This window comes from Emys orbicularis, chromosome 15 (assembly GCF_028017835.1).
Source record: "Emys orbicularis isolate rEmyOrb1 chromosome 15, rEmyOrb1.hap1, whole genome shotgun sequence".
NCBI lineage: Eukaryota > Metazoa > Chordata > Testudines > Emydidae > Emys > Emys orbicularis.
Window position 1 is genome coordinate 29,005,970 of NC_088697.1, and position 12,567 is coordinate 29,018,536.

Sequence of the window (12,567 nt, forward strand, 5' to 3'; positions counted from 1 at the left end):
AGAACCCTGGGTTTAGCAGGCCAATGCTCAAACCATCATCTGCATATTGATGTAAGCTGTGGCTCCATGAACTATCGTAAACACTTTTTATTAACCAGTCCTCATGGTTCAGGACATATGTCAGCCACCAACTGCTTGAACTTGGAAAACCTTCTCCTATAGGCATGTTATTGCCTAATTGTCCATTACATATGGTTGTATTTTTCTCCAAAGTGGCTTCTCTAGGAGGCAGAATATTGAACTAGATGAACGGTTGGCTGATCAAATGTGTGTATGCATGATACATACTCATAAGTGCACTAGTTTAAAACACAACAGCCCTCTCCCCTTGTTGTGACCCACAAATTGGTTTAGCGCACATGGATTTAAGGGAAGCTAATATTGATGTAGCTATGTTGGAGCAAACCCATGATGTAGAAGCACTCCATTGTTTCCGTGGGGCTTGCACCAGCACGATGTATTCCAGACCAGAGTAAGCCCTGTTTTACACTATTACAGTGAGTCTACATAGGGAGCTTGCATCAGGGTAACTGCACTCGTGCAAATTTCTCTAACCTAGACAGGGCCTAAGGTTTTAGGTTGACCTGTGCAACCTAAATGGCAGCTGCAAAAGAGAAAATCTGAATTTGTGCCTTTTTTGCTGTGTGTCTTATAGGTCTGAAAGATATTCAGCATTTCCCTTACATTAGAAGTTTAAGTCTTCTTTTTCTGGGTGACTGGAGGACTATAAGGGTAGCATCAAAACTAAATAGAAATTAAATTCATCTTGAAAAATTGAAAGTAAGGATTATTAGTCAGACTAACTTTTTTTCATTTGATATCTGTTTAAATTTAGATGCCTGGCAGTTTCAGTTCCCTGCCCTTTCAGTTGAAGGCAGAGAAGGCTCCCACTCCAATTCTCTAGTCCTCTAGCAAAAACAAGGAAGGAAAGACTTACTATTCCTGATATTTTGAAGCAAGATTTCAAATAGGTTTTAGGCTTTTATGCATCTTAAAAGCAATGGGGGGGGGGAGGATAAGGGAGGTGTAGACCATTTTTTACCCCTTTTCAGGTCACTTTTAAGCTGATTTAAAGCATTTATTACTCTTAATCATGAAAGTTGTGTGTGGTAGTGGGGAGAGGTGTGCAAATACACAGTGATTTGCAGCCTAACTGTAGGAGTATGCTAGAATCATGTGACTTGCATAATTGTCCTTAATTTGGTGTGTCCTGTGGGTGGTGGCATGTGTTGCCATAGATAGAGGTTGACCATGCTAGAGAAATGAGAATTCAGTCATGTACCAGGTAAACCTTTATGCAGTATACTGGAAAGATTAGTGCTATGTTATGACATTTCTGGAAAATATTAGTGATTGCTAGTGAGCTGTATATTCAGTTTCACTGAGAGAGATTTCATAGTTCAACAGTTTTGGTGCAAAAATGTAAAATTAAAATCTTTGCTGCAGTTAGAAGCAGCATCTCCAATTTGAACTCAATAGGATTTGACCCATGTTTTGTTTTAATCAAGACACTGTTAAGATTGCTAGTGAAAAAGAGCTCAGTGCTAAGTGCAACTTCACATTTTTGTGTAGTTGCGTAGTATTTCTTAGTGATTTTTCTCTAAACCTTCAGATCCAACAAAGGGCAAAAAAATTCAGGATTAAAAAAGGCTGAGGTATCTAATCTACCTTTAAACATTTGAAACAGAGAAGCCAAATGTCTGTAATACTCCGTTTCAGATTAAGAAAATATTTACACATATATTACAATGTCAATCCTAATATAAAACCTCAACCTGTATTAGAGAATAGACAACAAAATATTTCTGTAATTAGCGCCACCTCTTACTGCAGCTTTGTTTCAGAAAAACTGCTAGTGCTTAACTATAGCAAGAGAGTACACACTACATTTTATTCAGTTCATTATCATGAGTGTTTTTATAAAGTCTCTGGATGAACTAGAAATAAGAAGTCTTTAATATTTATTGGTCTACATTATTTGATATAAACGCGTTTTGTGTTGCCGATACACAGCTACTCGTGGTCAGCAAGAGTACCACACGTGGGATTATTTCAGAAATTCAAAAAAATGAACTAGCATGTAGCTAAATAAAAAACATTTACACTCGTATAATTACATTTTAGATCAAAGAGGCAGTGTGGCAACTCTCATGCTGAGTGATCTGTATACTGAAAATCTTGATTTTTAAACATTTGACTGAAGCAAGAATGTGTTTATGGATTTTTAACAGCTTGGCAGAGTTCATCTGTTGACCTACCCTCACAGCAGGTGATAGAACACTGTATAAAGCTGCTGAAGTTTGCTTAACTCATTTTGTGGGGGCAGCTTTTTAACTCCATCTAGAATGAAAAAGAAGATACTAAGGGATTCTTTGGAAAGAGAGAGCATTAGAGCAGAGGAGGTCCTGAAGGGAACCCCTAGGGACAACCAGTGGTAAGAAGAAAACTAAAAGTGAAGTTCATCTTTTTTTTGTTAGTAATAATAACTAAACCACAGAAGGAGGAGGATGCTAATTCGGGGTCTGTTTGTTCTGTGGACTGTCCATTCAGCTTTATACCAGAGTTCACCTAATACAGCTGAGTAACTTGCCCATTAGTCTAATTGTAAAGAACGTAATTGCATTTTTAAACACAGTTAGGCTTTTGTAAATGTAGATCTAACCAAGGAAAGTTGTAAGGCTACCAAGTATTACATTTTAAGTGACCCAAACTGAATTTTTTAGAACTTGTTTGGATCATGTCACTTGTGATTAAATATGGAGATATGAAAACAAGTTCACTTATGTGAGTTCAAGGCTTGATGACATTAAAAGAACACTCTTGCTCTTAATGCGATAAGGCTTTTATAAACACATTTTCAGACTTCACAGGAAGTGTTGGCTTGTCAGGTTCTTTGACACACTACTGAACCTGAATACGCTACATGAAAACTAAATGTGACACAGGTATTTGCAAGTTACATAGCTGTAAGTGCAGGGTTCTTAGAGCAAAAATGTTAAGTGATAGTGATAGAATTTTTGCAATAAACAGCTATTTGATAGTGTGGGAAATGTAGAACTCTAGTACAATAGACTTTCTTTAATGAGATTGTGTGGCATACTGGTCTCTAATGCAAATGCATTTTTCTTTAGAATCTGAGAGACTGATTTTTAGTATGAGAAGACTAATGTTATTTGGAAGCCATTAGAACAGATTTTCTTGGGATTTGCACTGAAATGTTTGACTTGAGGACTGAATTTCTTGGAGCTGTATGGCTTCCTGACCTTCAAATGAAGGAATTATTTTCAGTCTTTTCACCATCTTCTAAATGTAGACAGGTTGTATTGTTAGGAATTTTTTAAACATCTGTAGCATGTCCCTCAATGGGGAACATTTGGAAAAGGAGGAAGTGGCAGAAAGCCACAAAGAAAGCACATTAATTTAACATTAAACTATAATAAATGTTACAGCAGGACTCAATTTTTACATGCTCAGTTTTCTGAAGATTCTCCCTTGGGGATGAAACTCCGCATGGTTGGTCCCAGATCAGAGATTATTTTTGTTTTTTAGTTGGTTCAAATACCAGAAGGGAATTTGCTAAGTAAATGTGAAAAATGCCTTTTCAATTTTAAGTAATTTTTTAAATAACTTCAGTCAACAATATGGTAAAACTATAATTATACATTTACTCTTGAAATAACAGAAGCATCTGGTATAGATTAACTGTCAGTGAGATTACAGGTAAACTAAGACCCTTTTTACCCTCTCACAACTCATCTGTTCTTTCTTTCTTTCTTTCTTTCTTTCTTTCTTTCTTTCTTTCTTTCTTTCTTTCTTTCTTTCTTTCTTTCTTTCTTTCTTTCGCTAGGTCTGACTGAGGAATTAGGTCTTTTATGATTTGCAAGACAACTCAGCTGAATTGTATCTTTTAAAAAACTTTGTTTTGGGTTTGCACTTTTGCTAACATTGGGAGCTAGTAACTGCCTAACATACATGGAGAAAGTTGTCAACATAGGAAATGTTTATAGACAGACTTGAAAGCAGAAACATTCTTCATTGAAATATTTATGTTCCTTCAGTGTTTTATAATCTCTGTAGAGATTCTGTATTCAAATACAGGAGCAAATTGTGGAAATGCCAAACTCTGTTGGAAAAACCAGCAGAGCTTGTATACTTTAAATTCACTTTTTCAATTCAAGGAATTTACACGCTTCACTGCAGGAACTTGTAATTGCAAGCCATATAAATACTAGATTTTTTTTTTTCCTGGGGGAGGGGAGGAATGGAAATCCAAAATACAAAAGTGTATATTAAAGAGAGTGAAGCATTTTGGATGAACTGAGGGCAGGTCTTCACTACCTGCCGGATCAGCAGGTAGTGATCGATCTATCGGGGGTCGATGTATCACGTCTAGTGTAGACATGATAAAATCGATCCCCGATTGCGCTCCCCGTCGACTCCGGAACTCTAGCTCGCGAGAGGCGGAAGCGGAGTCGATGGGGGAGCGGCAGCGGTCGACTCGTCGCCATCCTCATGGCCAGGTAAGTCGACCTAAGATACGCCGACTTCAGCTACACTATTCACGTAGCTGAAGTTGCGTATCTTAGGTACACACACACACACACCGCCGCGAGTGTAGACCTGGGCTTAGTGTGCTCCATCACTCTGCCTGTGCTCCACTACAGCACCCTTTACTGGCTTTCCCTCACCTTTTTATATCGGACATAAGCGCTCTTCTCTTTGAATCCCTACACAACTTCGCTCCTGTCAGCCTCTGTACGTTAGTCTTGTCACACAGAAGATACAGGCAAGCAACAAGAGAAAGTTATTTTAGTTATGATTAAAGGGAGCCTTATAAAGGGATAGAGGGAGAGAACGAGGTAAAAGTGTGCAGTAGTTCAAGTGTAAGGCAAAAGTAAATGGACTAGAATAATGAAAGGAAAGAACAGAGAGGAAATGGAAAGTGCTCAGGAATTCCTCTATGGATAAAGCTTTTGCAATCTGTGCATCTACTAAGGAACAGAGTTAGAGCAAGGGGTTAGTGTGGATAAATGAAGTAAGAGGCAAGACTGATGCTGTGTAAGATACCATGTACAGGGGAGGTTTGGAGAGTTTAGGCTATTAATGTAAGTAATGGGAAAATTAAAAATTGATCATACAAACAACTGAGAGAAGGTGGTTGGTTTCTTGAATTAGGCTTGTCTGGTGAGTGAGTACACTTGGATTCTACTTCTCTAATAAACTGGAATATAAATCCTCCTGGCTTACCTAAAATAGGCGATCCGTTACTCTGACAGGATCTGGATAAAGTGAAGTATCAGTTTGGGGTAGGGATCACCCTAGGAATGTTGGGTAACTTTTTATGTGAGAAGTAGTGGTTTCCATTCTTTTTATTGAGGGAGGAAGCTGAGTGGTGCTTGAAACAGGGCTCCACCCAGAGCACACCTGCCCTGTTATATTAAGAAAATATAATAGGCCAGTTCCAGTGTTTGCTTGATATTGCTTTTTCGGTGAGCTACTATAAAGTAAATGAGAGAAAGTGGGGAAATTTGACATATAAGGAATAACTTTTTAAAGCAAATATTTCCTAAGGTGTATGTAAGAATTTTTGTTTCTATTTTTAGTGTCTGTTTTTGGTTATTATAATTTTCTAGGAAACTTGTTTTATAGGTTGATGAAATTGTGCCTGCATAAACTTGTTCACAAATCAGTTTTATTGGCAGTAAACAAATTGGGGAGGGGGAGTCTTAATTTTTTTTTAACAGACTGAATTCTTGTTTACATCCTTGTTTATTCCTACACCATGTATGTTCACACCAAAAAAAGGAATTTGCTCTGTTTAATATTCTCAGTATTTTCTCTTGCATTCTTTATAGCGCCTAACATTTTGTTTCCTTTTTTGGTGAAATTGGGAATCCCTTAAGTATAGTTCTATGTAACTCAATTCTCCAGTATTGACTGGGAATGAGGTCAGTAGGACCCCAAACTAGCTTCTAAATAACATGGACTCTGTTTGCTCTGTGTAACTGACACTAGTTTCCCTGCAGAGATTTTACACTTTCTTAACAGGTTAATTACAGACATCCTTATATCTAGAACATTAATCACATTGAAATAAAAATCCTTAACAATCCAAATTGCATTAGCTAAGTATGTTTTGATTGCATGTGCTGAGTCAAGAACTTGAGTTCAAAACTTTATTTAAAATTTGTGGGTGAAATCCTGGCTGCCTGGAACAACTTATGTGCATGGAATTAAGCATGTGCATAAGTATTTGCAGGCTTGGGCTCTGGGGTAGAAAAGCAAGCTGTAATTGAAGGTTTTATTAGTGTATTTTGCAAATGAAAAAATACTGACTAGTTTTAGTTTATCATTGCATTGTCCCAGATAGTGACCTGGTGCTGCTGCAAGAAGTCTCATCAAGCTGTTTCATCCCTCAATATTGCTTCACGTTCCCAGGCATCAGACTGCAGTTTCTCCATTTATTACTTCAGTCCACTTGCTCACATGCACAAATTAAGAGGCACTTGAGGTCTCTTCTCCTCTGTCTAAGCCCCTGCTGATACTGCTTGCACCTGTTGACAATGCTAAAGAGATTTCGGTCAGCAGCTGAGTTCCTGGATCAACAGCATGATATCTTATGTGCCTTATTTTTTATAAGTGAATTATCAAATTCTAACATATAGCAAGTATATTTTTGAAATAAAAAAAATGATCCAGAGTTATAGGAATTTGGTGTCCTGTTAACAAGCAGGGGTAGACAAGACTGGAAAATTGATTTAAAGAAAATGTTTTTTTGTTCCTTGGGCTACAGGTGGCAATAAAAATAATTGACAAATCTCAGCTGGATGCAGTGAACCTGGAAAAGATCTATCGAGAAGTGCAGATAATGAAAATGCTCGACCACCCGCACATAATAAAACTCTACCAGGTACAGTTACAATCCTCTTGCTTCTCCCCTCCCCCCATGTGTTCTTGTGTAAAATGTTTATGGATGTCTAGTCCTCTACATCAGTGACATTTTATGGGCTGCTGGTTCATAGTATACATTCGGCTTTTATGTGGTTGAGTTGTTTTGGGTGTGTTTTTAGTCTTTGTGCGTGCACAGCAGCATATTGGCCTAATTCATTCTGTGGTTAGCATTCATGTCTGCCTCACACAGAATAACTCCAGAGGTGCCGGAGATCTAATTTTTAAAAAAACGGGGTCATTTAGTGCTGGTGAGAGGTGCTAGAGATACCTGGAGACTGAACCTCCTATTTATTCACATAGCATGTACAGTATGAGCAGCAGCTGTGCAAGTTTCCTTCACATTACTTTGCCTATGTGCCTAAACTGAGAGTGAGAGTGGCCATTGGTTTTTCTTGTTTTTTTTCTGTTGAGACAACCCACTGCCATAACGTTTGGCACCCTTGTTGGTAATCTTGTAAAGACTTGTCCACTGGGATCTGGACTGAACCCAGCAGTCTCCTTTCAGGGAAGTTACCAACCTGCCAATAAGTGGTAACTTTCAATTAAAACCAACCACCTGCAAGTGGAAGATTGTTAAACCCAATCCTTTGAACTGCCCAGTTCCCCTAAAAATCCAGGTCCCAGTTCATTGTTGTATGGTCATTTACATCGGTGCAAAATGCTGCCTTTCCTGTCTGTGTGGGTGTAAGCAAGTACACAAGGTGCAGGGCAAATTATGATTTGGATCTTTATTTTTCCTCAGTCACGAATAAATCTGTATACACACAGTAGACCATGATGCTGCAGATCCACTTATAGAAGTTGTCTGTAAACCTATTTGTGTAATTCTGAACAGAATCTTTGTATCTGCTGAATAGTTTCAGTTGATGTATGGGGTTTGCAGTACAGCTGGGTAGATTCAGAGTTAAAGGTGAAACTGCCCTTTCCTTGTCTTATTGTGTCTTGATAATTTAACAGACTTTGGCACAAAAAGATGAGGTAGAGGGAGTTCAGTTTCAGACGTTTCTTGATTTGTTCTTCATTGCACACACTTCTTTCTTGAAGTCTGAAGTGTAGAGATGTTGTGGAGTCTTTTCTGATGTCAGGACGGGGTTGTGTATCAGGCCTGCTGCAGACTGAGGCTGGCATCAGAACCCAATATATTGTGTAAAGAATTTCAAGCCATTCAACAGTTAGTCCTTCTGATCTTATGAGGCATGCCACACACACTTCCCACTGATGCTGAATCAAAATCTGTATGAGATGATTAGGGACTTATAATGCCAGCTTGTCTTATTGGCATCCAGATGTTCTCTGCCCTGAGCAGGGGCAGTACTGGAACTATTGACAAGGGAGGTGAACGCAAAAGTGGAGGCCAAGGCAGAAGTAGAGTAGTAGAGAAATTCTACACAACCCATCCTCTCCACAGCAACCCAAAAGCTAGAGGAAGCTCTGGGATGGGAGGGGGGAACCTTTTCAGATACCTACCAGCTAGAGGCTGAATTTGAAATCTGGATCTCCCAAATAGGGTCTAAGGATAACACATTATGGTAGGAATGAATGGGAGGGGGAACAGCAAGAGAATTGGTCCTCATCTTTCTTACAGGTCGTCGTTTAGTATATTTGGTCCTTTGGCTCTCAAGAATATAATATTTCTACACCTACATGTTATATTCTTGAGAGCCTCAGTTCCTCTTACTGCCCATTGCAGCGAGACAAAACAAGTGGTGCCCACCCCCTTCCTTTTAGCAGAATTTTCTCTCGTAAATTAGTTAATTCCCTTCAATTTCCTTCTTTTAAATTTTTGCTATATGAACACACACACCACCCTACCCCCCCCCTCCAAAAAGAATTAAATTTAAGTTTTTTCTTCTGTAATTTTACCCAGTATCCAGACCTAAACTGGCAGATTCAAAACCCTCAGGCTTCAAACTGTGGCAGTCCTGTGACACTTATTCCACTCATAGATGGCCACAGCTGCTGTGTTTGTCATCTCGGGGAGAACCGTGTGTTAGACTGCTGCTCTGTATGACATTCCTTTTCTGTCTCAGCAACTAAGTCCAGAGACTCTGAGTCAAACAATCAATGAGAGGGACTTCAGCGCCCAAAGAGCGAGGTTTGACATCCAAGATTGATCTGGTCTCTAAGTTCCAGTCAGCCAATGCCCCTGCAAGTTGTCACGCAACATCCAAGTTCACTACTGGCAAAAATCCACAGCACATCAGGCAAGGATCAGGAACCAGTGAAGACTATCTTGGTGTCAACATTCCCACCAGAATGCAGTACTGGTGGGAACCAGTACTGCATTCTCACCAAGGCAAGCGAGATCTGAACACCTGGATAGACACTGCTGCCTGTACTGATCCCCCTCGTCCCACAAGGAGAGACTCAAACCCTCTCTCTCCTCTCAGCAGCAGAGTGCTAAGCTTGTTCATTCGGTAGGGGCAAGTGATCCTCAGCACTGATAACACTATACTTGGCACTGATCCACATCTCCAAACTCTCAATACCAAAGTCGGCGCAAAGATCAGCACTGCCTCTGGGAGAAATTTCTGGCTCTTTTCCGCACCTTGTCAAACATTTCAGCCTCATTTTTAAAATGAGGCCACCAGAACTGGATGCAATATTCTAGTATCAGTCTCATCAATGCCGTATACCTACGTAAAATCACCTCACTACTTTTCTATTTATACACCCAAGGTTCACATTAGCCCTTTTTTGCCATATTGTCACACTGGGAGCTCATGTTGGGTTATTTGTCCACTACAATGCCTAAATCTTTGTAGGAGAGAGTCTCTTCTCTCCTGGATGCACTCCCCAACTCTGCAGGTATGATGTTCCTTCATCCTAGATCTAAGATCATGTATCTCTGTTCAAGTTAGGGAGGATGATGACCTGTTTGCCTCTACACCTCAGCCCCAAATCTCAAGCTCTTTAGATACCAAAGACAGTCCAGACAGAGGACACCCACCTACCTTTGGCAACAATCTTCTGTGTACCCACTGTGACAGACCCAGACCAGTGGGGTACAGGAGTCTGGTAGAGGGCAAATATACTGGTCACTGGATGAGTAGTTTTCTGTTCCCGGAGTGACCAGAGCAGGGGCTGCACTAGAGTAATCAGGAACCTGCTAGAATCAGTTAAGGCAGGCAGGCTAATTAGGACACTTGGAGCCAATTAAGAAGAAGCTTCTAGAATCAATTAAGGCAGGCTAATCAGGGCACCTGGGTTTTAAAAAGGAGCTCACTTCAGTTTGTGGTGGGAGTGTGAGGAGCTGGGAGCAAGCGGCGCAAGGAGCTGAGAGGGAGAGGGTGTGCTGCTGGAGGACTGAGGAGCACAAGCGTTATCAGACACCAGGAGGAAGGTCCTGTGGTGAGAATAAGGAAGGTGTTTGGAGGAGGCCATGGGGAAGTAGCCCAGGGAGTTGTAGCTGTCATGCAGCTGTTACAGGAGGCACTATAGACAGCTGCAGTCCACAGAGCCCTGGGCTGGAACCCGGAGTAGAGGGCTGGCCCGGGTTCCCCCCAAACCTCCCAATTGACCTGGATTGTGGGTTCTCCCAGAGGGGAAGGTCTCTGGGCTGTTCCCCAACCCACATGGTGAATCTCTGAGGCAAGAAAATCCACCAATAAGCGCAGGACCCACCAAGATAGAGGAACTTTGTCACACCACCCAGCAAGAAGCCAAGATTATCTCAGAAGAGACCATCATTTCCTTCAGTAATTGGTCAGTCTACATCAGCTACACCAAATTTGATAGAGCAGTGTTATAGTCACTTTATTTAGTGGCTGCCAGGACTTCTCAATCCCACCTTGTAGATGAGACAGTGCTTATCAGTTACCTAGAGTGGGATCATATGGACACAGATTTAAAGACGATAGGACGGTTACCTTATAGGACCTGTAGTTCCCTGACCCGTCAGACCCCTTTGGTACTGACCACACCAAGACCACCCACCTCTGACGCAGCGGGACCATCCGGTCCTGTGCAAGCCAAAGACCCTAAGGTGGGTTCAGACAAAGGCACAAAAGGGAAACCTACAATCCCTGCCTTGGTACCGCCAGAGCCACTCAAACATGCGGTAGCGGCACTGAGCAGCTTGGCAGCGCTACAATCTATGGCGTCATCTCCTGCCTCCACAGCGCACAACCCTCGGCACTGACAATCGCGGTAAAGGCATCAGTACCACTGACAACACCCTGCTCAGAACTGATATACTCTCCATACTGCAGTAGTTTCTTCAGCATAGAGACCTTTTAGTCTCGTCAACACCGGAATCTCCACTCCTCGGTACTGACATTATTTCAGCATGGTTGGTACCATGCCAACTCGCTACACAAACCAGATCAGCTCCTCCTTTATCCAGTGACAAGGATGATGATGAGGAAGGGAAAATCTACTCCTCCCATCGCTCTTCGCCTATACAGACGGCCGCCAGACCGGGTCCACTAGAATAACATCAGTACCACCCAAGAGCTGAAACTCAAGGATGGTACAGACACCCCTGGATGCTGCCACCAATGTCATTCCCACCACAGTGGCTCTACTGGGACCCATGGGCAGCGTACCACCAACACTACCCTAAGCCTCCCAGTCCACACAGGGAGAGGTCAAGGCATTCTCCATCACCTTCAGTACCTCGACCCTCTGAATCCCTGGAAGAGGCAATCGAGAAACTGGAGGAGACTTCGGATCAGGAAGTCACTGCGTCTGCCAGTTTTTCATCCTTTTCTCCAGATGAAACTATCATGCCCCCACCACCTACGATGGGGATGACTTTAAACAGTTCCAAGAACTGTTTAAGAGGATTGCAGACTCCCTGGGTATACCGCTGGAAGAAGTTGCAGAGTCCCAACATAAGTTGTTGGACATCCTCCAAACTTCAACCTCTTCCAAGATTACTCCTCCAATAAATGAGGCTCTCATGGACCCAGCCAAGACTATCTGGCAAACCCCAGCAACAATTCTGCCCACTTGCAAAAGAGCAGATTAAAAATAATTATGTCTCTTCCAAGAGAGTGGAATTTTTATTTTCACACCCTACGCCAAACTCTCTGGTGGTAGAGGCCATGAATGAACTGGGCAGACAACACCACTCCAGATCCACTCCATATAACAGGGACTGGAAGAGATTGGATCTTTTTGGTCGTAAAACTTACTCCTCTGTGACCTTGCAGTTCAGGATTGCAAACTTTGAAGCATTAATGGCCAAATACAATCACTCCAACTATTAAAAAATGTCTGAATTCATTGAACATATTCCAGAAGAAGCTTCTATAGTCTTTCTATAGCTTTTAGCTCTAGCTTCTTCTAAGTTTTTCACCTCCCACTCAAGACTTGAGGAACCTGGATGATCGAACTCTAGACCTGAAAGACTTCTTAAAAATCTGTTTTACTTTTCACTATTTATGCTGTATTCTTTTTGCATTTCACTTAAATTGGATGGTAAAAATAGATTAATCAGTTTCACATTTGTTTCTAGTATCTTTCATTTTCTGTTATTCATTCAAACATGATGCCATGGCATTTTGGGTTATTGGCATTTCAGAGTAAGATTTTGATCTGAATCTACATCCTTATATATTACAGAATCTACATTTTGGACCTAACTTCCCTGTCAACAACCTTTTTAGTAAA

General features: G+C 41.1%; 1 protein-coding gene across 1 annotated transcript in view; it reads left to right on the top strand.

Annotated features, from left to right (window-relative positions):
- The window catches only part of SIK2 (salt inducible kinase 2), a 101,948-nt gene that overhangs the window by 3,909 nt on the left and 85,472 nt on the right, over window positions 1-12,567 (top strand). The window contains 1 exon segment of the mRNA XM_065417006.1: window positions 6,794-6,910. Within this exon segment, the coding sequence (XP_065273078.1) occupies window positions 6,794-6,910 (117 nt within the window).